Raw genomic sequence first — 25,137 nt, 5'->3', positions numbered from 1 at the left:
TGAGCTAAATCGATTTTTATTTTGCTTTATTTACATATTATTTAATAGTTTACTTTACTAATTCATCAGAATAGAAGCAATAATTAATTTATAAAAATAATCAAAGCATCTCAATTTTAGTATTAAGAATTCACATTTTTTCAGAATTTTATTAGTAATAAAGTTATGTTAACATGCTTTTATAATGTTAGAAAAAATTATTAATTTAATATTATAATGCCACTTGGAGCAATCTCAACTTTAGTATTAGATATTTTAGGAATTATTTTAATGCATTAATCATTTTAATATGTTTTTATATTATAATTTAAAAATATTAATTTTGTAAAAATTAAAATCCACTTGTAGCAATTATTAATAGTTGCATTTTAAGATTGTAAAAAAAGATTATCCAATTTAAGTTTCATCTTTTCACTGGACAATGACAAAAATAATGTTGAACAAACGTTTGAAGCAATCTAACAATAAAGCAAAGATATATCATAAATTGAATTATTCAGAAGCTTCTTTCCATTTGTATATTTGCAATTGTTTTGAAGAGAGTCCGAGTAATAGATGATTTGGCAGATGATTTGTTATTGATAAAACATCCAAGATGGGATAAGTCAGTGTGTGCAATCTATGCCTTAATTTAGAGGTTTGTGCGTCCCATATAAATATCTAAAAATAAAAAGTACATAACATAAATTCCTTCTATATGAAGATGAGTGTTATAGAGAAAGCCAATTGTTTGTCCCCTTTGATTTACAAGAGAGAGGCTTACCAAAGATGCGTAAATTTGGATAAAACGCATCGAACTTTCTCTAGCAGATTTCAGGTAAAAACATAAAACTAGCTAAAAACAATTTAATTAACTTGTTTGCTTTCTTCATCCCCTGCGCATATTTGCAGAGACCCTCCAGCAATATTTTTCTTAGATATTACTTCGCCTGGTTTATAGTCCAAATTGCACTCTGGATTTATGAACATATGTGATTTGGTTAATAGTGTTTGAATGCTGCCACCTTTAAACGTGTGAATCAAGTTGCAATCAATAAATGGTATATTAATATTATTTTCTTGAGGAGATTGAGCTAGTTCGGCTTCAATCGAGTCGAGTGGTTCGGGTATCGTAAATAACTATTTTTAATTAATTATAAATGACAATATATAGAATATTAAATGTTATATATACATGTTATTTTTAAAAAATGTTATAGCAAATTTTACTATTATGACAAACAAATTTTTTTTTTTTGAATGGCCCTATATAAAATAAACAAAACTTGGCATGATGTTTTTTTTATATTTATTATCCAAATTTTATAACGCCAGCTCTATTAGGGCCAATATATGCCTTTTATAAGAAAAGTTTATAAATGATGTATTTAAGTTTTTTTTATTTAGGTAAAAAGTAACAGTATAAAATTCAAATAAATATTTTTTAAGATAATATTAATTATATTTTGTATATAAGAGTAAAATGAATCAATAATAATAATTTTATAATATTTTTTAAAAAATTTTTATGTAGCCGAGATCTTCAATCGATTTATGTTTTAGTAAGAATTTTAACCCAAATGGACAAATTCTTGAGGCTGAAATCTGATTGCTTCTTAAGAAATTTATTGTTTGCTATTAAACATGTCGCTTTTACTTCTGAAATTTATGATATCACTTGTAATATATTGATTATCATCACCTTGTAAAATAAAAATTCTTGTGATCCCTTTGATATTGAGGACCCAATAAATAAGCAGAATTGTGTTCATATATTTCTTTTTTTCAAAGATATTTTAAAAAATCAGGTCAAATACTCCAATTTCCGAATATGAAAATACAACAAATTGTTAAAAATATATTCTTGGAAGTTCAATCCAAATAAATATTTAATTTTTTATAATTTACCCTAAAATCCTTCAGTGCCTCACATAGATATTCCGATATCTTAACAATATGAGAACTGCTAGACACCCTTCGTACGACAAGTACTTCTCCAACACTCAGCAACTGAATGCCCAATTTAGACGATTGATATAACGCCTTTTGATTTTTGCTAGACTGACTATATAAACAATATATTGCGTCAAAAAAGGCTTTAAAGTGATTAACGCCTTAACATTTTATCTCGTCGGATATCGCTAATTCTTTAGTGTTAAAATGCCAGCGTATTCACCAGATTTCTTCTCAATCGTGAAACTGATAATCAATTTTTTTGCAAAAAAATTTCAGAAAACTCAGCGGGTTTAAGAAGATCTGGTAAGGCATGAATTATCCCTTTGGCATCTTTCGATCCAAGTTCAATTAGGTTTAGAAATTTAAGAGGACGCGGTTTTACGTAAAGCAAGGATGATTTATTTGACAACATAAGTGGATTCATCTACGATGATAGTAATTTTCAATTGAATTTTAATATTTTTCACAATTTTTATTTGCATTTTTTTCTATTAACAAGTCTATAGAATGAAAAATATGACCATCTAAACCATTGTGCTTTTTGTAAATCTATTAACGATTCAAAATCCACAAATAGTTAATTTGGTTTGCAAAATTTGGAGTATAATCTTGATTTGTTTATCAATGTGCGTAATCATAATTAATGCATGTTCTGGTTATAAAAATAATTTGTATTAATTTTTATACATGGACACGGTTAGTCAAAACTGGTATTATATTCCCCTATTGATATTGGATATTATTTTTCCAATTAAAATAGGGAAGGTAGGATTTTTAATTATAAATGTACAATTACATCAATATACTATCATTTTGTTTATAAAATATTTTAACGTTTGATAGCATACTTATCCTATCTTTTAACATTTATAATATTTACGTTCTATTATTTAAGTTAATAAACCTTTTAACTTAATATTTTTCTAAATTTTAATTAAAGGATGGCATAATTTTCTTTCATCAATATCATGATCTTTATGGAGATTATTATTTTTTAACTGATCATGGTGACATTCAATTTCGAACTTAAATTTTCTTGCACGATACCTTTTTCCCATTTTAAATTTATTATATAAGGCCATTATTGGTCCGATAGCATATTTTACTTCTTTTTGTGTCAAGGACGGAATCAATACATCTTTATTCTACCAAAAATATCTTCATTACAATTATTTTTAAAATAATAACATTAAAAAAGAAAAGTCGTTATAGATTTTTTTTGATTAAATAGTTAAATATAAAGGTAATAATCATTTCCTAACTAATCTTAGCACCTAAAAAAAATCCCATTCTCAAAGTTTTTTAATTTTAATTTTTCTGGAAATAAGAAAACACTGTAAATATTTTAATATACAAAAAAAAATTAAGTATAAATTTAAGGGCTACAAGATGAGATTTAATGAAATCACAATGTGCGCGATTTTACACTAAAGGTATACATTTTTCGATCTGGTATAATTAGCGCTCTAAAATTTATAACATAAATATGTGTCATGCCAGTTTCATTTTTTTTAAAAGATCATCCGAAACGCTTGTCGATTTCACATGATAATATTTATTTTTATCAATAGTTTGAAGTCTGAATATTTTGCTATTACAGAATGGTTTAGACATCTATTAACAAAATCTTGAGACTTGCGCGATATTTTTTGCCTAAAATATTGGGTAAACTGTTTATAAATCGAACCGTTTAACAACACTAATCATTACATACGCGAAAGATTCTTTTTTATTGCTGGACTAATACCTAACGTCAAAAGATATCTTTATATCTTACCTATCTTGATAAAATAATATCTATTCACAATTGATTTTTATATAATTTATGTATATTACCTAAAATATATTTTGTTTACATTAGAGATTTATTAAAATTTGTCAAAATAATATTGATGCGACTAGTAAAAAAAGATCTTGTTTTAAGAACATTTTATCACAAATCAATTTTCAGAGAATGTGAAAAAATACATATATTTGTAGGGACTTCTGCAAGATAATCATTGAAATTTGAGAATAGGTAGTTATGTTGACACTATTCTCATTTGGATAAAATTAGAGGGAGGTAGTTTTGATTTCCTTTTTTTGCTAATTTTGATTTGGCAAGAGGGGGTCGTGTTAGCAAAATTTTAGAGTATATGAGGTAAAATTGTCATTGGCTTGAAGGAGGTAGAATGCATAGAAAATATTTAAGAACTTTAATAATAATACAGAAGCTAAGAATGCCCAAATAAGTTATAAAAATATATTGGATTATAAATTAATTTTGATTTATTAAAATTTGTCATCGCGTCAACGAATGCCAAGAAAAAATAATAAGATATAACTTAAAATTTGTGCTTCTCGAATTCATAATCGAAAATTTAATCTCAAATTCTTGGAAAATCAAAATTAATTTTTTTTAATAGTCAAAAAAATATATAAAAAACTTGATATCTTGTAGTTCGATGTTTGCTCGTTGGTCGATAGGAAGATAAAACGTGCCTAGTGTATTTATCGTAATTGATATCAACCAAACTTCCTAAAAATAGTAATTAAAAGTTCATTAACCGATAACTTCATATCTAAAGATATGTTTGAAAAAATATTATTCAATAACCTTCAAGTTCCAGTAACTTTGGTGAAAAAATTAGATTAGAATTTTGGTGAAAGTAATAGCATTTGTCAAGTTGACCAACCAGAATTCCTCCATTACTAATTAAATATAATATAAGAAAATATATTTTTTATATGTACCATTTAGAATACGAATAGTATCAGTACTAGCCATAAGGCCAAGCAGTGACCCTTACAGTGGTAAGGGAATTACGAAACAACTGCTTCATAAAATATTACATACTTTTGAAGCAATTTTTCCAAATGGGAAAATTATGAACTCTATGATGAATACTTTCATTGCAATTTTTTTTTAAATAAAATTTTTCACATTTAAATTTCATTTATTTTACCCCCATAACCAAAAAAAATCCAGTCCCTTTATTGGTTATTAAAAAAATTACTACATAAAACATGACAAAAGAACAGATAATCTAATAGAAAGGGAGTTTGGTTCTTGGTTTAGAGGATACTAGCATTTATTTAATATTTTAAATACACCCTAATCCGGCTTTTCAATTTCAAACAATGCCCAGAAATGTTAACCAAAAAAAATAAACATTTAATATATCATTGGGCATCCAAAAATATACGGGATGTTAAATGGACAGATTATATTAAGGAAAAATATGAAAGTCTCAATTTTAACGAGACAAAAAAATTATGAAGGGGTAGCATTCAAAAATATTACACAGATTTGGAGTAACAGCAAGGTAATTTTTTATTAAATAATATATTATATATATACATATAATATTCAATAAAAAAAAGGGAATTCAATGGTATAATAAATATTTTTAAAGATTTATGATACATATTTTTAGCTTGCTTGTTAAAGTGTGCTAAAGATGCTATTTTATAAGAAAATATAATATCTTATTCTGAGTGATAATAATTATGATAATGATGAAGAAAATGAAGTTAGTTAATATCTTTTTCTAAAAATGTACATATATCTTCTAAAGGTGGTGCTATTAATATTTAACGAAAAAGAGTAATGATCAAAGTGAAGCTGATTAAATCTCGATTTCGATGATGAAACATTTTTTTTACATAATATAATATTTTATCAATGGAAACATCATTATTTACAGAATTAGACATGATGCGTTAGCAATTTCTTTCTTTTTTCAATTAATATATCGAAATTATTGATTTTAAAAACTTTTTTTTCTTACAATTTTAATTTTCCTTAACTCTTTCATTCTTTTTTCTAAATATTCATATATATTTTTATGCCATTTTAAGGGCAAGTCCAAACTCAAAAAATAATAAAAATAAATGTATTTTAACATCATCTGTACAGTGGACAAGTAAGGCTAAAATTCCTAAACCTTCATTTTGTTTTTGACTTTGAACGTACCATAAATATAATAATTTGTTTGCAATTATATTAATCAAAATCATATTTTTATAAAACAATAAATTGAAAAATTATATTCTCAATTAATCAAATTTTTTATTTATAGGTTACATATGAAAATATGTTATTAATATAAAATCCCTAGATCCTTAAAGAAGATTAAGACGCGAGTGTAAAAAGATGCTAACGTTGTAGCAATTGTTGGTATGAATAAAATGTTGGAAGGTAAAACATAAGAATATATGGCCTTAACTCTAATCATAATATAATTTCAATATTTTTATAATAGATAAAGTTTAATAAAGTTATTGGCTATGGCCAACCTATATATGTAATCATAATAGAAAATTAATTTGTAAAACTTCTCCCAAATTGACAATTGCACAAAAGGGCAAATTAAATATGTATAATAGATGTCGGTCCGGCCAGAACAGGCCGTGAAAATTTTCTATTGGCCTTTATGACCGAAAACTTTTTTCCAGACCTAGCCCACAGCTACCCCTCTAATATATAATAATAATGTATATCCTAACTGTATTTAAAGATGTCTTTGTTTTTCTCCTTATTCCATTCCTAGTAAGAAAAATGATGACAATATTTTTATACTTAATAATTTTGACAAGATTGGAAATAATTAAAATATATTAAAAGTAGGAATGGAAAGAGGAGAAAAAAACGGGAATTTCTCCACTAAATTAGATATAATAATGCATATAAACTTAGAGGGATTGCAATGAATGTCCGGGGGATCGATATCACGCAAACATACTATAGGAGATTTAGACATTTGTTGACATTCGGTTAACTGACACAAATGTGTGGCGGTGTTTCTTAAATCGAACATTGATATTATTCCGTTAGATGAACCAATGTAAAATTGGTTCAAATTGTTGCCATTCCAGCAACAACTCCAAGACGGAAACTCTGTGTAGTATCTAAATAAATGAAAAATGTGAAGAATTTTTTTATATAAAAAGTATAAGATCATAAAATTTTTATGAATGAAAAATTAATTGTAAAAAAATAAAATAAACTATGGAACACAACAGTAAATTTGAGTCAGTCATTAAAATATTTGCAAGTTAAATAATTTTATTTGCAAATAATTAAAAATTGGCGACTCTTAAAACCAACCCATCGGCTTACTGAGTGGCCTAATAAAGTCATTTTTTATGCCAGCACGAGCTCAGAGTCATAAAACATAAACCTTTATTAAAAAAATACTTTCACCAATATTATTTAGTCTAAAGGCTAAATATATAACCTTTGTATAATTGTATTGCTATTCATGCTAGTTAAATGTACACATTTATCCAAAGATACAGAGAGGAGTAAAGTTTCGTTTATAGAAGATGATGATGTTTGGGAAGGATGGCTATTGAATGAAAGGTCTTTGATAGGTTTGTCATGGATACCTACATATTCTCCTAATTTCATGTCTAATATGTTGACCTTTTTTAATGTTTAAAATAGAAATTAAAATATACTAATTTTATTTATAATAATATAATTGAATAAATGATAGTCAACATCTAGCTATGAAAAATTTAATAGATTTGGTTTTAATTATAATTTGATTCCGACCAAAATGAAAATTATCGGGCATCTCTTTGTTGAAAATCGCTTTAGAATATATCATATAACAATGCTTCTCTCTTCTGGGAGGGGGGTATTTTATATTGATTTTTTAATTAGTGATAAATTTGCTAGTAGATTATTGGAATTAGAATATAGAAAAATCAATTTACTTTTTAATTTAAAAAGCTCACTCTATTAAAATAACTTGGTAACTAATCTAAGATTTAATACTTACTAAATTCTTTTATCAAAACAACGATACCAGAGAGACTTGGGTGGCCTAGAGCAATGGTGGCCCTATTTAAAGTTCATTTTGTCTAATTATATTAAAAAATTTCTAATATTTTATTTAATTTATAAAAAAATACAGAAAATAAAATTTTTATATTAAAATAATTTTCCAATATTTTTAAACTATAAAAAAATACATAAAACAAAATCTTTGAGATATCACACAAATGTTTATTTAACTGTAATATAAAATGCACTGTAAATTTAAATGTAGGAGATATGTTTACAACCAAATTGTACTTGCTTTTTTTTGTTGTTGCGTTATCATTTTCAATGAAAATTAGAGATAAAGAGTCCTGAGTGATGCACAAACCCAATATTTTGACTAATTTAACTTTAAGCAAAGGTGATCGGAATTGTTTGCAAAATTCTTAGGACAATCAAAATATTATGAAATGCTTCCGTTAGCTTAGGATAGTCTAAAAAAATTATGGCGTTTATGGTATGTGTGGGGATAATATATTAATCAGGGTTTTCAGTTTGATCATTAGACCTAATTCATTAATGCCACTTTCAAGTGAAACTTAGTCTATAGTAATTGCACTGGACATAAAATATTTAAACTGCTCAAAACTTGATCGAGCAACATGTTAAAAAACTTCAGATATTTTGTAGTTAGCGTGATTGCTGGGAAATATTCTTCTCACAAACACATCTCTAACTCACCTGCTGTTTTGTGGTGATGTCAAACTAAACCAAACCGTGAACCGAAAAAATCGCAACTATACCGGAGCTGTTATAAGAATAATCTAAAAGGAGAGAACCGAACCCTTAAAACACTTCCTGGTTCATAACGGTTTTTGAAATTATGTATATTCTTTGATTGGGAGATTTTTCAAATCAAAGTTATTACAAACTTATGAGTGCATATTTTAAAAAAACATATAAAGAAAACAAGCTAAGCTCTTAAGTGAATTTTTTTAAAAATTAACTTTCTTATAATTAAAACTTAAAATCTTTATTCTTTATTAAATTTAAATACTATTAGTTTCGTGTAATATTATCATATAAAATAAAGTTGGAAAGGTTGTTTGAAAAAAAAATCTTAAATTTCTTTTTTTAAATTTGATGGCCCTTAAAATATCGAGACCCACGGCGGTTCTTGCTGGAATCCTTTATGCACAACCCAGAAATACACTTAAATGTAAGTAAATCATATTAAAGAATTTTTAGTTATTATAGTAATTCATTTTTTTTATTAAAGTTCATCATAGAAAAATCCTTAGTTTCTAAAAATTATAGTTTCTAAATGAAAAAGTGGAATATAGTAGTTAACAGTTATAGCGAATATAAATATTATATTTTTTTAGAGACATGCAGACCGGCCTTGAAAAGGCTGTAAAATAGTATCTTTTAAAAATCTGGGCAGGGCACAAAAATAAAACAATTTTACGACGCCGACTGAGTTAAATGGAAATTTTTTCTTAAAATGGTCTAAAAAATTTAACCCATCGGTCTGATATTTATATATAAAAACAGATATTTTTTAAAAAAATTTATTTGAATAAGTAATATAATAAATCCAGATTAAAGAAAAACCTTTTTAACTCCAAATTTGGATACAATAGGGGAATCATTGCCTTGCGAAACAGCCAGAAGGTTCATTGATGGATCGTATGCCATAACCCTACATGAACCATCCTTGCTTATGTCTAAAGAATGTTTTAAATGATATGTTTGATTCCTTGAGTTGCTTTCAATGTCAAAGGATGAAGTTTGTATACTTTAAAATAAAATGGCAAATTGTAAGTAAAGCATGTAAGTTTATGTATATAAAATTCGGAAATAGGAGATAATATTTAAATAAAATTGAAAAATAAATGGTAAAAACTTGTATGTGTTTGTAAGGGTTTCTAGTTGCTTTTGATACAAAGAAACTTGGTTTCTTAAAGAATAACATTCTTTCTGAGTCATCTCCAGCATAACTTTTGATTCTAAGAGTTTTAGCTCCATCCTATATTTAAGTTCTTTTTCTTTCTCAACTAATTCTAAAGCTTTATCTTTTTCCACTGTATCAATAACCTTATAACAATGAAATGATTTTTTTAAAATTATTAAATAATAAATTTTATTTTTACTTTTATGACCCTGGCATATAAAATTCGAATATCCTTAATTCTTGACTTAGCATTACACTGGGGACATTTGTCATTATCCTGCAACCATTTTTTTATGCAATTAAACCCAAACAAGTGTCCACACTTTAAACAAGCCAATCTATGTTCTCCATAATTTGTAAACGAATCAAAACATATTGCACAACTCTGAAAAATAAAATATATTATTATATTAAAAATATATCCATCTGAACACGTTATTTCGATTTTTAATATTATAATTCGATTATTAGAGAATAGGGATACTCACTGCATCTATCAGTAAATAGGGCTGTAAACATTTTTTTTTAAAACGAATTTGCATTTCGTTCATCTAAATAAATTTGCGTTCAAAATTCATTTGAAAACTAAAAAAACACGTTCAAATTCGTGAATTCCGTTAATTCTTATATTAAAAAAAAGATTTTTCTTAAAAAATATGTATTTAATATAAATAAATACGTAATATAATAATAGTATGATAGTCGTTGGATCTAAAATTTTGATCGTGTAATAGAATAATGTAATATATAAAGCAATAAAAAAAGATTTAAAATACAATATTTATCAATTAATATGTTTTTCTATTAACTTTTGATGAAAATTGTTTTTCAAAATTTTTATTAAATAAACTAGAATGTTTTGCAGTGAAAGAAAAATGGATTTGCTATGCTAAAAACGTGTTCGTTTGAGCTGAGGATTGATTTGCAGTGTTATATTTGATAAAATAGATCAATAATCATAATTTTCCAATAATTCTTTGTCAAAAAAAGATATGTGAGAAAACATTCTGATCTGAAGCTTCTACATTTGACTTCCTACAAATTTCTTTAAATATAATACTAGTTTATTTATAATTATTTAATTCTGCGAAATCCCTATCCAAGGGCATTCAAGTTAAAATACCAATGTGTTATATATGAAGTAATACTGATCTTCATATATATATTGCTTAAATCTAAAAATATTAAAATATAAATTTAAATGATTTGATGATAAGTCAACTTTTATTAATCCCACTTATGAACACAACCTAGTAATACAAAAGACCCAACTCAAGCCGACTCCAAAACGGCTTAGGTGTTCAACCTAGGGCTGGGGCAATCTTCTAACTTGCCTTACTACCCCCCCCCCCATGATCCGGAGTCTGTCTAGGTCTTGTGATCAAATGTATATCGAAATCTTCAAATATCCAACTGCGACTCATATTCATCCTAAATTTGTGGCTTAATAGTATGTATTACCTTAATTCCCTTTTCAATTCTGACATATACGCTAGTGCGGGAAAGAGGTACATGTTATAAGCTGATGTCCCCAAAGGAGGGGAAATAATGAAGGGCCGACGTCGGGTGTTAGTGAAATGATAGGACGCGTCAAAGAGTGGAATAGCCGGGAAAACGGAGGAGCCGAAAGCATCAATGTCGAGCTTCGGGGAATGACTGGAGAACACGAGTCCCTAAGCGGAATATCCGAAGAGATGGCCTGGACGTCGGCATGGCGCAAAGCCGTAGCAGATACTGAAGGGATGATTATATGAGGAACGAGAGTCGGGTAGAGTAACCAACAAGGATCCCAAAGTGGTGAGAGGCACGTGGGATGATCCCATTCCTCGATGGGTTGAGAGGGGGTGAATGAAATTAGGGTATTTCATGTCAAATCGACCAAAAAAACGAGATTTTCGGACGATCATCTTTAAAATAAATGAAACTTGGCATGATAGTTATCTATTTTGTATATTTTAGTAAATTCAAAATTTTAGAGTGCTAGCTCAACCAGATCCAAAGATATATGCTTCAAAGTGGAAAATCGCGAAATGCGTGATTTCACTAAATCTTGTTTTTTTTTTAAAAATACTTAAGATAGAGCGACAAATTATATATCATTTTATAGCCCTTAAAATTTTACATTGGAAAATATCGAAACAAAAATAAAATTCCAAATGTTATTATTCCGGTAAAAATAAAAAATTAACATTGGGAAGGGATTCTTTTTGGGTGTTGATATTCTTAAAAATGTTTATTATTTATATAAATAAAAAAGGTAATATAGATGACGTTATATTCAAAAATCATTATAATATAATATTTTTAATAAAAATATGAATTGTATTGGAATTAAAATTAAAAACCAATTGAGTATATCTAGACCTGTGCGCCGGCTCATAATTATATTTATGTCATTATAGAATTCAATTAATCAAAAATTCCAAAAGTTACCATAATTTTACATATTTTTTAAAATGGATGCATCTACATTTAATAAATATAAAAAATAATTTTAGTATTATAACAGTAAATAATAAAAATCATTTGTGTGGAAGTTTTTTGGTTTCTTACACTTAAAAAGAGATAATAAAACAATTTCCATAAATTTTGACAAATTTTATTGTAATTGTTGATTAGGAAAAGCTATTGTAGACGATGATAATTCAAATAAGCCATTTATACAGTATCTTTTTTTAAAATCATTTTCTCATATAAGCCAAAATCTTTAATAAATTAAAAAATATGTTCTTAAAATATAATCTAAAAATTCAACTTTTCTATCAACATTAGCAAAGGAAATTTGTTAAAACACTTAACTTCTGATCATAATATTAAAGAAGATACTTCATTCAAATCGCAAGATTTAAAAAAATATTTTATATCCAAACCAAAATTTCAGATAAATTCTTAAACCTAAATGGCTTCTAGCAAGAAACTATGTGTTATTATGTTGAACTGACTTATTACCTTTTCAATCAATTGATAATATAGGAATGAAAAATTTTTTGAAGGTGTCAAATTTATAAAAAAATTGATATATTATCTATAATAGATCTACCTTTATGTTTTTATTGTTCTATTGAAATAGCATGGGCTACTGAGGAAGGTTTACAATAGTTGAATTTCATAGCCATGATAACAATAGATTACACATAGACATGAATGATATAAATAATATTGGATAATTGCATATTTATTTGCCCTAATCATCTTTGTTTCTGTGTAGCTTTACAACCCAGAATAAATTTTTAACAAATTAATTTCTTCTTGATAAATTCTCCCTAATTTGTTTGTTTTCTAATATAAATTAAAGATATAATGATTTTCTGTTATAATTTTCAAAATACTTATTTTAGAAATATAAAATTATCAATTTTAATTCTGATTTGCCAGGCAGGACAACACTAAGCCGTACTGCTTTTAATGATGTTTACCTATCAATGAAAGCACATGTACAAGAACAAATTAACTCAGGGTCAAAATTTTGCGCAATTACATTCGATATGTGGATAGATTAATATAAGAAGAAACTATATTACATTTACACTTCATTTAATAAATGATAATTTTGAAATGATTTATACTTTAGCAACTCATTATATAACCCAAAAACACACAGGTGAAACAATTCTAACTGAGATTGATAAATTAGAAGAGGAATTTAATTTAAAAAAGAAAAAAATACAAATGGTCACAGATGCTGGACCTAATGTTAGAAAGGGTGTTCGATTTATGAACATCACTTATGTATGGTTTACAGAATCTGGTAACAGATGGTATTAAAAAGGTACCCTTTGTTGAAAATCTCATAAAAAGAATTAGAGAATATTACTGCTCTAAGATATAAAAATGCAGAGGTTGAATTTGAATTTGAGGCAGATCAAAGAAAATGCCTAAGTACAATATAACATCAGACATGTTAGATCTTGATAGCACTTATCCATATTCACATGCCCGTTTTCAAATTGGTATATCCAATGCTAACAATAATAATTCCACGCATATGAAAATTTTAAAATTAAATGTCCCAACACGTTGGCATAGTATATTAATTATGCTAGAAAGCATATCTAGATTAAATAAAAATTTAATTAATAATGTTTTGAAAAGAATTAGGAAACACTTTCTCAAATTATCAAACTATGAATCTGATCTGTTAGAAGAACTATTAACATTTCTTACAAAATTCAAAAACTGTCGAATTTCTATCAATACAAAAGCCTAAGTTAAACTTGGCGTTACTTTTTAGAATTAAAATTGAAACATATTTAATAGTAAATGATAGTAATAGTTCTGAAATCATTTCACTTAAGGAAAATATGCAAAAAAAATTTGCGTTACGATTTCCGGTTTGTGATCTGCAAGAATGATATATAAATATATTCATTTATTTAATTTTTTATTTAAAAAATTACTTGTTATTAACTTCTCTTTTAGACCCAAGATTTCAAAAATTGACAATTGTGTCAAAGTATATAATAGAAGAAAATAGTTCAGCTTCCGAATTTATAATAAAACATCTAAACTTATAGAGAATGTTGATATTCAGGTAGTAAATATAGTTATTGAGGATCAAGATGAATTATTAAATTAAAGTTATTTGACAAAATTGGCAATTAAACATTCAACAAATACAAATTATGATTCCACGTTAGGTGACTTAGAAGAAGAATGTCACATTCTTCTTGGAAAACGACATTTACGTGATATGGATGTTCTAAATTTTTGGAGAGAAAAAAAGAGTGAGCTTCTCAATCTTTACAGGCTCGCCAAGAAAAATTCTTTGTATTTCAGCTACTAGCACACCCAGTGAAATAGTTTTCTCTACCGTTGGATTGACGTTGAATTCAAAGAGATCATCATTATATCCCGAAATTTAAATAAAATAATTTTTATACATGTTAATTATAAAATCACGAAATCGATTTTGGATTTATGAGTTTTCTCTTAAATAGATTTTTACGAGATATCTGTAGAATATTTATATTTATTATTTTTTTAAAAAATTATTAAGCAATTAAAAAATTATGTTATAAAAATTTATAACTGCGTCGATTTAAGCCGCTTTTGCTGACGGTGGCTAAAAATCGGTGCGCCGCCGGCCTTCGATTAGATTTTTGAAAATTGTGCCAGGCATCAGCGCACAGGACTAGATAAGATTAAAACAAGAGGTATTTTTTTAATATATAATTTTAAAATGTTTATTTAAAATATAGAGTCTTTAATAACCATATCCGTATGGGCTGCTTTCTTATTTATTGCCTATGGACATCATATTGGTTATACTCATTTAAATTTTAATACCAATGTAAATATTTTTATTAAATATATTATATTATAAAAAATATTTAATATTACACCATCTATATTATCTTTTTTTATTTATAAAAATTTTAATAAAATTAAAAAAACAAGGCTATCGAGATATTAAATAGTTTAATATAAAGGTAATAATTTTAGAGAATATCAACACCCAAAAAAATCCCTTCCTAACAATGTTTATTTTTTATTTTTACCGGAAATACGAAAACATTTGGAATTTTTAAATTTTTTTCGATATTTTCCAATGTAAAAATTTAATGGCTATAAAATGATATATTATTTGTAACTCTATCTTAAGTATTTTTTAAAAAAAACAAGATTTAATGAAATCACGCATTACGCGATTTTCTTGAAGACGTATATTTTTAGATCTGGTGGAGCTAGCGCACTAAAATTTGAATTTTATTAACATTTACAACATAAATAACTAACATGCCAAGTTTCACTCATTTTTGAGATAGTCGGCCGAATCACTGGTAGATTTGCTATGGAATTATCCATTGACGATTGGTCAGGAGAATAGTTGACGGCCACTTCTCTGACAGAACAATTTATAGATTGGTTGAAATATGACGTATTTGACTCGGAACTCGAATTTTGGGGGAGGACAAGGGATTTTTGTAAAGGGGGATTTGGGTGAACTAGAGATTTTATAAATATATATATCAATTAGGTTTGTGTTTATAAAGAAGTAATTATTTTATCAATTAGTTTAAAATCAAATATAGTTTACAATTTTTTTTATGTAAATTGGTAAGTGTCATATAATTAATTGTGTTGAGGAACGAGATGAGCTAAGCGACACTAATGAACTTATTTAAAGGGTATTTAATAAAAAATCATATCAAAACCAATTTTTTACTACGATTGCTACATAAACAACCAAGTAATTTCATTTTTAGATTTTATTATATTTTTTTATGATAAATTACTGATATATGTATATTGTATATATAACAAATTGTAATAAGCAAATAATATAATATATATTCCTACATATTTGGAAAATGTCTCCCAGGCATTTGAGGCATAGATACATCCTCAATTTGCTGGGTCTTAATCTATCCTATTTTTGTCATTGTGTTTCCTGCATGGGTAAAAACTCGTTCGCTAGGGACACCTGAAGATTGATGCAGCAAATAATCACAGGCCATTTGTCATTTTGCAATAAATAAAAAAGAAACAAATACAAATGGATCATAAATGGGTTTTATTTTTTTAAATCAATTCTTTATTTTTAAGATACTCATGAATTTGTAAAATATAATGTTATTGTATATGAATAATATTGGCTTTTTACCTTGTAAAATAGTTGGCATTGATTTTCAAATATTTCAAATATTGCCCTTTAACAATGGCTCCAATTTTAAAATTTCATCCGTCGAATATTGAATGGCAGTCAGTGTTGTTAAAATATACACTACTTTTTCAGTAGCGGTAGCTTTAGCTGGCTACTTTTTTTAGAAAATAGCGATAGCCGTAGCTCGCTACTAATTTAGAAGCTACTTCGCTACTATCAATTTTACATAATAAATACATCTAAAAAATATTTTTTATTAAATCTAAAATTATAATCCTTTTATTTAATTTAATTTTGAAATTTATATTTAAAAATATACATTATAAATGTAGTTAGCATTATAAATCTAGTTATTAAAAATGTGTGAGATTGTTGAAGATAGCGAAATTTCTTTGGAAAATGAGAAAAATATAGATTATCCTTTCTATAATATTAATATAAAATTCAAAATTAATATATTATTAATTACCTTGTGTATAATAATTATATTTTTAAAATCTTTATTTACCATAATTTAATGCTATTTTAATATTTTTTTATAAATGAATCTAAATCTCAGATAAATTTAAATTTTGAAAATTAAAAAGGTATTCTTCTTTTTTTTATAAATACAATCGCTTTATATAAATTAGATCTCCAGAACTGTATGATGATGATAATGTAATAACTGCTATCGTTCATCCTAGTTTCAAGTTAAATTGGCCATACAATAATTTAACTGAATCTAAAGGGCAACTTGATAGGCTGATGATAACGTTAAAAAATGTCATACCTAACCACGATACTAATACTATAGCAAGATCTTTTTTTAAAATAAATAATAATATTATTGAATCTCTAGATGCTTTTTTAAAATCTAAAAATACTCATTTAAATATTTTTATGATTTTTTTCATATAAAAAGTGTGTTTATTAAATTTAATACTGCGCTGAGCTCAAGTGCTAGTGCTGAACGATTATTTAGTATGGCAAAGCTTATACTTTCTGATCATCGCTCTAGAATTGGGGATGACAGTACCGAAATGTTATTATTATTAAAGTGCAATAATAAATAAATTATATATATATATGTAACAAATTATAGTCATATTTTTTTACCAATATTTTATTTGTGGAAATAAAGTTACGTAAAAAATATTTTTAAAAAAAATCAAAATAGCGTAAAAATTAGCTAATAGCGCGCTACTCATTTGAAAACGATAGCGTAGTTTTAAAAGTAGCGTTTAACAACACTGATGGCAGTAGAACTAAAAATAGATAAAATTCTCTGCATTATTTTATATAAATAACTTCACCGATTTTTTAACGATCTTTCGGCATAACATACTTTTTAATACTATATTGTGAAATGCTAATTGATATTGAAGCAGAAGCTGGATAAAAAATATCATAATGTTAATGATTGAATGTATCATCTCTTAAAAATGATGACAATATCTCATTTTTAATTCTGAGATCCAAGACAGTAAAAACATATGTGAAAAATTTATCCAATTTTACATGTACTTGTTTGTCTTTATTATCATAACATTTGTGGTTAATATTATGCACTGAGGATTATCAGAGTCCTTTACTTCATTAAGATATTCTAGTATGTTAACTGATTAGAAAATAGAAATGAGGTAAAAATTTTTAAATTAATTTTAAATATTTATTTCCTCGCTATCCATAAAGCACTCTTCCAATATTATTTACTTTGTTAGCTCTTTAAAATCTAAGAAATTTTGAATTCTATCTTGTTATATAAGGTAATGGAATTGTAACACCTTTATTGGTTACTGTCCTAACATTTAACATATAAAGTTATCAACTAAATTTAAGAGTGATGATATCTTCCATTACATTTGTCACAATAAGGTTAACTATGTGGACTTGGCACCTTAGTTATACTATTTAAGGTAGTGACGCTGAATTCTGATCCTAGAGATTCTTATTGCGGTATTATTGTGACTGATAAAAATGACTATACCAAAAATATTATATTCATTTAGATATTTACAAATCCTATCTGACCCTCAGTTGCTTTGTGAGGATGTGGAATAACTAATGTCTAATAAAATATTAAAGTATTTATAGTCGCTTATAAAGTATGCGGTAATGGCGCAATAAACAACATGATAACCGTTATAAAATATAAGATATAGCACGATGGAAGCTCAGGGATAAAACCATGAGAGTTTAGATTCTGGACCAAATGATAACATAAGCATGATGCAAATATGAATTTTTAAAATTTAAATTTATTTTTGAGATTTTCTGTCATATCTCCTCCAAATTGGATGATTCACAATCATAATCCTCTAATTATAATTCATATCAAATAACAAATCTTATACAAATACCAAAATACTTCAATTTACTCCCAAGAAAAATCACAAAAGACGCAATTCTTGTAAATAGGACTTCAGTATAAAAGTTACCAATAGAAAAAAACCTTTTTATTCTATATTTTAGTCTCTAGTCATAAATTTATAGAATTACGCCTGTTTTTTTAAATTTTTATAATATAAAATGAAAATCAATTTATAATAAAAGAATTTATTGCATTTCTATATTATAACACTCCAACCTAAATCCATAATTTGTAAATCCTTGCAAATGCAGAGTTGGGCAGGTTCTCCGAAAAAATAATCTAGATACATATTCTTTATAATAAATGGACCTTTGATACAGATACAAGTATCCAAAATATCAAAAAGATACAAGATAAAAGATGCATGTATCCTTTAATAAATGAGAGCATCGTAAATACATGATATTTTTATAAAATTATCATCAAGAATAGTTTTACAATTTTAATTATTTATTGGTGAAATAAATTAATCAATGATGAGATAATTATAACAATCAGGCATTTTAATATTAGTTTTAGCCCAATCATGGCATAGAAAGGAAACTAATATTTTTATGGTAGTTGAAATATTTTTGCAAATGAGTATTTAAAATAGATTAAATTAAATCCTTATTTTTTAAGATAATCAATTTTTCAAATAATTTATTATTAAGCCTTTGCAGTTTCGGCATATTTAACATTGTGCCAAAAGTGAATAACTTTACAATTGGAGCTGAAGGTATTGATAAAATATTTTTAAAAAATTTTCTCAGAAGGCTAATAATTAAGCATCTCTAATGTATTTCGATGGTCTTTAAATAATTTAATACCTTCAGCTCAATGTTATTTGTATATTGAATTTAGCAACCAAAAGAAAATCAATTCTCATTTTTTTTATTAGATGTTAAATCAATTGGCATTATAGTTCGAGTTTGATTATATACTACTGGTACTACATTTAGGTCTTCTTTTAATAATATACTCTGATAGTATTTTCCACCTGAATATAGATATGATAATGATGACAAAAGTTTCATTGTATTCATCATCATAGGAAAAAATTTTAGCAAATCTTTTGCCCATAACATCTTGGACAGCTTCTAATAAAAGTAGGCAATATTTCAAACTTGAATTTATAAGTACCTAAGTCCCTTTTAATGATAAATAATGGACACTATTTTTCTATAAAATATACTATTCCTTTAGTTTGTCTAATACAATTGCTACAGGGGGTTAAAACCTTACAATATTCCTAAATATAAACTATGTCCGCTTATTTAAAAATGGGACATCAATTGTTTCAAATAATAAATTTAAATATGATTTATATTTTAACAGTGAAGTCATACTATCTTATAGACTATTCCACCTGGTTATACATGGAACTTTCAGCTAAATCTTCCTTATCTTTTCAGAAGATTAGGTTTTTTCTTATGAATCTCATAATTTTTTACAATTTTAATACTGCATAGTAAACCCTTCCAAGATTCCTTGAATTTGACTATGATGGCAATTAAAGATAAAGTATGGCAGGCACTGAGTAATATTGTTTTATTTATTTCATCTAAATATATATACATTAAAAAAAATTCTGTACTAACCATCTTTGATTTCGTTAATAGACAGTCATTCCTAAAAATCATGTCAAGATTATTTAATTATACATCATATTCGGTAAATGAGAATGTGTTTCAGGCATTCTACGACATGCCAAGGCTATTGACTTCCTTCAAGGGTATCTCGTGTTCTTTGAAAATAATAATTAAGCTGTTATTCCCATAAAATTACAGGTTTTTTTAGACCACAAATCTGACATGCTGCATATATTTAATTTTTTGAAATACTTTTTAATTTTTGAAATACTTTTTAAAGTATCTATTTCATTCTCAAAAATTTCTTCTATACTTCTGCAAACACCTCCTTAAAAATATTTTAAATGATTCAACATTACTAAAAATATCTAGAATATCATATCAATTTAGGCTGTTCATAATAGGCTCTTTATAAACTCTAAGCAATATATTTACATATCCACTTTTATTTTGTATAAATATTAAGTTTGTTTTATTAATGGCATTAAATGAAGCTGATATAATGGGTTTAATCATTTTTCATAGTGGTAGAATTTTCTGGTTTTCTTCTGAGCTCTTTTAGATACAACCTATATTGGGTATAAATGCCTAAATGACATCTCTTATTTAAAAAATATATATAAATAATATACAATATGTTTACAAAATTTGTAGAGGAGTTTATCATTTTTGTTTGTACAGGTTTGATATTAAGCCTACATATAGTCTCTTTTGACCTATTATAATTTTGAAACATCTAAAATTTTAAGATTGGGATTATTTTTTTTATCTATCATTTGTAAATTTTCCAGCTAATTTTGGTTGTGAATAAATTTAAAAAATAGTGGAAAAAAATAAGGAAATTGATATAAGATTCCACATAAAATAAGATTATAATCTGTGATATGTAAATTTTTCAATCATGGTAATAAAAGAATTTTTGTCCATATCTTTTGTCAAGAAACTGAAAAAGATACAGGATTCTTTTTAGAATAAAGGATCTTAGATCCAGATACTAGTACCTTATCAAAAATGTCAAAAAGATACTTGAGTACAAGATATAAAAGGATCTTTTATCTTAGATACAAGTATTTGCGGTACTGCTCAATAATGCATTGAATGTGATTGGGAATTTTAACATATCACCTATCAAATCAATTTTATCAAAAAATGTAAATCTGAGTTTAAATATTTTTATTAATACTACAATCTTCAATATGATTATACAAAAAAATCTACCAATTAAATTATTTGATTTCAAAAATTTTAAAGATTTATTATATAAATATATCATTCTACTAAAATCTGGTGCAGAGAGCTAAAAATAAAATTAATATTTAATATAAGTCAAGTCAAAATAATCAAATATTCTGAAAGAATCTGCATCGGTATATCTGGGATGTCTTATTGCACCATTACTGTACACTTTATAAGCAAATACTTACATTAATATTTTACTAGACATATTAGTTTTTTCACATAACAAAGCTACTGATGTGTCAGTTATGATTTTATAAATGTCTAAATGTGTATAATATTTTTGAGTCTTTTTTATCAGCCAAGATAATGGCACAAATGTAGTAAATGCCATTGAGATTCTTGAGAATCTTAAGGATTATGATTCAGCATAACTGCCCTTAAAATGTATAAGGTGCCAAGCCCACATAGTTAACCTCATTGTGAATGATGCAATGGTAGATTTAGCACCAAATTTAATAAAAATTGCATAAATCAACTAAGATGCTAAATGAATTTAAGACAATGACCAATAAAGGTGTTACAATTTAATTTCCTTATATAATAAGAAGCAAAATTACTTATGCTTCAAAAATATAACAATGTAAATAATATTATATGATGATATACATTTAACGGGTAATAGAGGCAATATCAGAAATTACCAAACAATTCATAAATAATCTTCAGTATATAATATTAGCCCAAATGTTATGATAATAAAGACAAACAAGTATATAGCAAAATTAGATAAATTTTCCATGTGGATTCCAGAATTGAAAATGGAATATTGCCATCATTTTTTAAGAGATGATATTCAATAATAAATTTTGTTCATTAAGATATATTTAATCCTGCTTCAATATCAATTAGCAAAATATAGAAAATTACAAAAGTATGTCATGCCTAAAGATCGTTAAAAAATCAGTGAATGTATTTATATAAAATATTGTAGTGTATTTTTTATTTTTAGTTCTATTGCCATTCAATATTCGACAGATAAATTTTTTAACTATTTTATTAGAGCCATTGTTAAAGGGTAATGTTGATAATATTGGAAAATCAATGCCAACAAATTTCCAAAATAAAAAGGCAATATTATTCATATACAATAACATTATATTTTGCAAATTTTCTTAAGTATCTTAAAAATAAGGAATTGATAATAAAAGATATATAACCCATTAATGATCATTTGTATTTGTTTCTTTTTTACTTATCACAAAATAATTAAACTTTCAAAATGGCCTGGGATTATTCCAGTAAACTCTCATCTATTAGTGACGAGTCTTTTCCCGATGATCCATCAAATTGAAGATGTGTCTAGCCTCAATGTCTGGGAGACAATAATTCCAAATATGTGGGATTATATATTATATTATTTTCTTATTACAATTTGTTATGTTATGCAATATAAATATTTTAATAAAAAAAGTTGTATACCAAAAAATCTTGCCTTATCATAAAAGAATAAATAAAGGTTAAAAATGAAATTAATTGATTGTTTTAACAATAGCAGTAAGTACAATATTAAAATTGATTTTGATAATTTCACATGATTAAATACCATTTAAATATGCTCATAAATTTTGCTTGGCTCATCTATTTCTTCAACACAATTAATCATGACACTTACAATTTACATTAAAATAAATTATAAAAGTTTAACTTTATACGTTGAGTTCCAGATTAATTTTTTCAAAACCAAAAAATATTCAAATATCAATATTTATTTTTCTTAGAAAATAGCCAAATAATATAATAACAACTTAAGCTATAAGATTATAATATGATTATTATTAGGTTTCATTTTTGAGCATAATATGAAATTATCTAATCTAAGATTCAGTAGCAAAAATATCTAATGCCATTATAATAATTTATAAAATAAAAATAAAAGCAATTAACTAATTAATTTAATGGTTTGCACTCCAAAGCTGATCCAATTTTTTGGCTTGCAGTGCAAGGTTGATCAATTTTTTTAGGTTGAGTTCCATGGCTGAGCCAATTATTTCGGCTAGCCAAGGTTGAGCCAATTATTTTGGTTCTCCAAAGTTGAGCCAAATTTTTTGGCATGTCCCTAAGGTTGAGTCATTTTTTTCAACTCAGTCTCGAGGCTGAGCCGGCTTGAGTGGATCAATTTTCCATCACTAAACACATCTATTTGTGGTTGATAATAAAGTGTATTTTTTTGTAATATTATTGATAGACATCAAAATTTCTAAAATGGATGATGTAGTAACTATTAACTCCATGATCTATCATAATATTTTTATATTATTTATTTTTGTATTTGTTTTGAAATGCTTATTGAAATTAGTTGGCAAAGATATATGTGATTCTGAACCATCAGATATATCTATCTATAAATTTTTTTATAAACTTATAAATAATAAAATGTAAACCATATTATTGTAAAATAGACACCAATTAGAAAGGAAAATGTGCATAAAAATATTTTAAGAAAACAGGAGAAAAATAAAATAAAATTTTCTAATTTTTAAATAAAATTAACCTTTTTATTAAATAAAAACAGATAAGCATATCCATTAAGTACATATGGAATGTGTCACATGATAAAAAAAATATCTTCAAAATATATTATTAAAAGAAGCCCTAAATCTAGTAGTACATAATCAGACTACAACACCATCCAATTAAACAATTATTAATCAAGAAAATAATAATCAAATTAAAACTCAAGGTTTTGAATATTAAAAATCATAGAAATACATTTAAAACACTCTTGCATTTAGGATTTTTTTTTGAATATAATGCTATGATACTTTTATCTGCAAAATTTGAACATTCATTTTTAAAACAATGTTAAATACTTTGAAATGGTAATATAATAAATTTTAAAATACTCTTTATTGTAAATTAATATTTCAACTAAAAAAAAATACTGGCCTTACCTGTCTAATAAATAAACGGGCTAAAATGAATATTAAAATGTTTAATTATGCAATTTACATCATTAATAGATATGATCATTTGAAATATATGGTCTATATTCATTTAATGAACTTCATCAGTAAATAAAAATTTCAAAATTATATTCCTATATTTAACCATTCTAATTTAATAGGTAATATTGATTTTACAAAAAGAATATTATAGTTTAGCAAAAGATATAAGAATTTAATATCTTGTATCCTTTCAAAATTTTTAATAAGGAAGTAGAATCAGTATCAAAACTGTTTTAAGAATCTATATCTATATTCTTTTTTTTGAGGATTTACTAACTTTGATAAAGAGTTTTATATAAATAAAACTTAAATAATATAATATACTTCTTCATCATTTGAAGAAGCATTTTTCGTCACAACATCTTCTTTAATAGCATCAATTTCAGATTCCAATTTAGTTTCTATAGGTTAAAAAAAATGATTATGATAATAAAAAGGGATATAGATAATTGGTTTAAGTTGAAAATAGTTCATATATTATGTATATACGGCATGTGCTAGATGATTTAATCAAAACATATTCAGCTTGATCTACAACAGAATTCATAAAACATATCTTATCTTATCTAGCACGTTGGTCATAGACCTTCCCAAAGTGAGCGAATGTGAATTATGTGAATGATGCCTATTTTTTTTCCTCAAGGATACCAAGTACCTAGTTGAAATTTAAGAAAATGAGTGGAACTTACCTATTCCAATTTTGAAATAGTTTGATTTAGTAAAGAGTAAATAGAAAAAAAGAGAGAAGAGAGAAGGTAAAATGTGAGAAAAAATGGTTTATTCCAAA

At 25.8% G+C, this 25,137-nt stretch overlaps 1 protein-coding gene across 5 annotated transcripts; it reads right to left on the bottom strand.

Moving 5' to 3' along the window:
* Positions 1 to 169: 169 nt before the first annotated feature.
* Positions 170 to 24,968, bottom strand: LOC135925535 (E3 ubiquitin-protein ligase RFWD3-like). Of its 5 annotated transcripts, none has more exons than XM_065460921.1 (11): positions 24,840 to 24,960; positions 24,675 to 24,751; positions 9,838 to 10,023; positions 9,591 to 9,781; positions 9,299 to 9,482; positions 7,155 to 7,342; positions 6,610 to 6,825; positions 4,532 to 4,626; positions 4,362 to 4,453; positions 856 to 1,119; positions 170 to 660 (listed from the first exon to the last, which is right to left on the bottom strand). In XM_065460921.1, the coding sequence occupies exons 1-11, from the start codon at positions 24,895 to 24,897 to the stop codon at positions 493 to 495; spliced, it is 1,719 nt and encodes a 572-aa protein (XP_065316993.1). In that variant the 5' UTR covers positions 24,898 to 24,960; the 3' UTR covers positions 170 to 492. The 5 variants fall into 5 exon arrangements, 4 of the variants coding, with proteins under 4 accessions (XP_065316993.1, XP_065316994.1, XP_065316995.1 ...); XM_065460922.1 differs by lacking the exon at positions 24,840 to 24,960 and adding an exon at positions 15,375 to 15,583 and having other exon boundaries at positions 173 to 660; positions 24,675 to 24,748; XR_010571665.1 differs by having other exon boundaries at positions 518 to 660; positions 856 to 1,004; positions 24,840 to 24,966.
* Between the last annotated feature and the right edge of the window lie 169 nt (positions 24,969 to 25,137).

The sequence above is a fragment of the Gordionus sp. m RMFG-2023 genome, chromosome 2 (assembly GCF_954871325.1).
Source record: "Gordionus sp. m RMFG-2023 chromosome 2, tfGorSpeb1-WG-v2, whole genome shotgun sequence".
NCBI classification, from domain to species: domain Eukaryota; kingdom Metazoa; phylum Nematomorpha; class Gordioida; order Chordodea; family Parachordodidae; genus Gordionus; species Gordionus sp. m RMFG-2023.
Note: the sequence above shows the minus strand (reverse complement) of the source record. Positions and strands in the feature narration are given on the sequence as shown.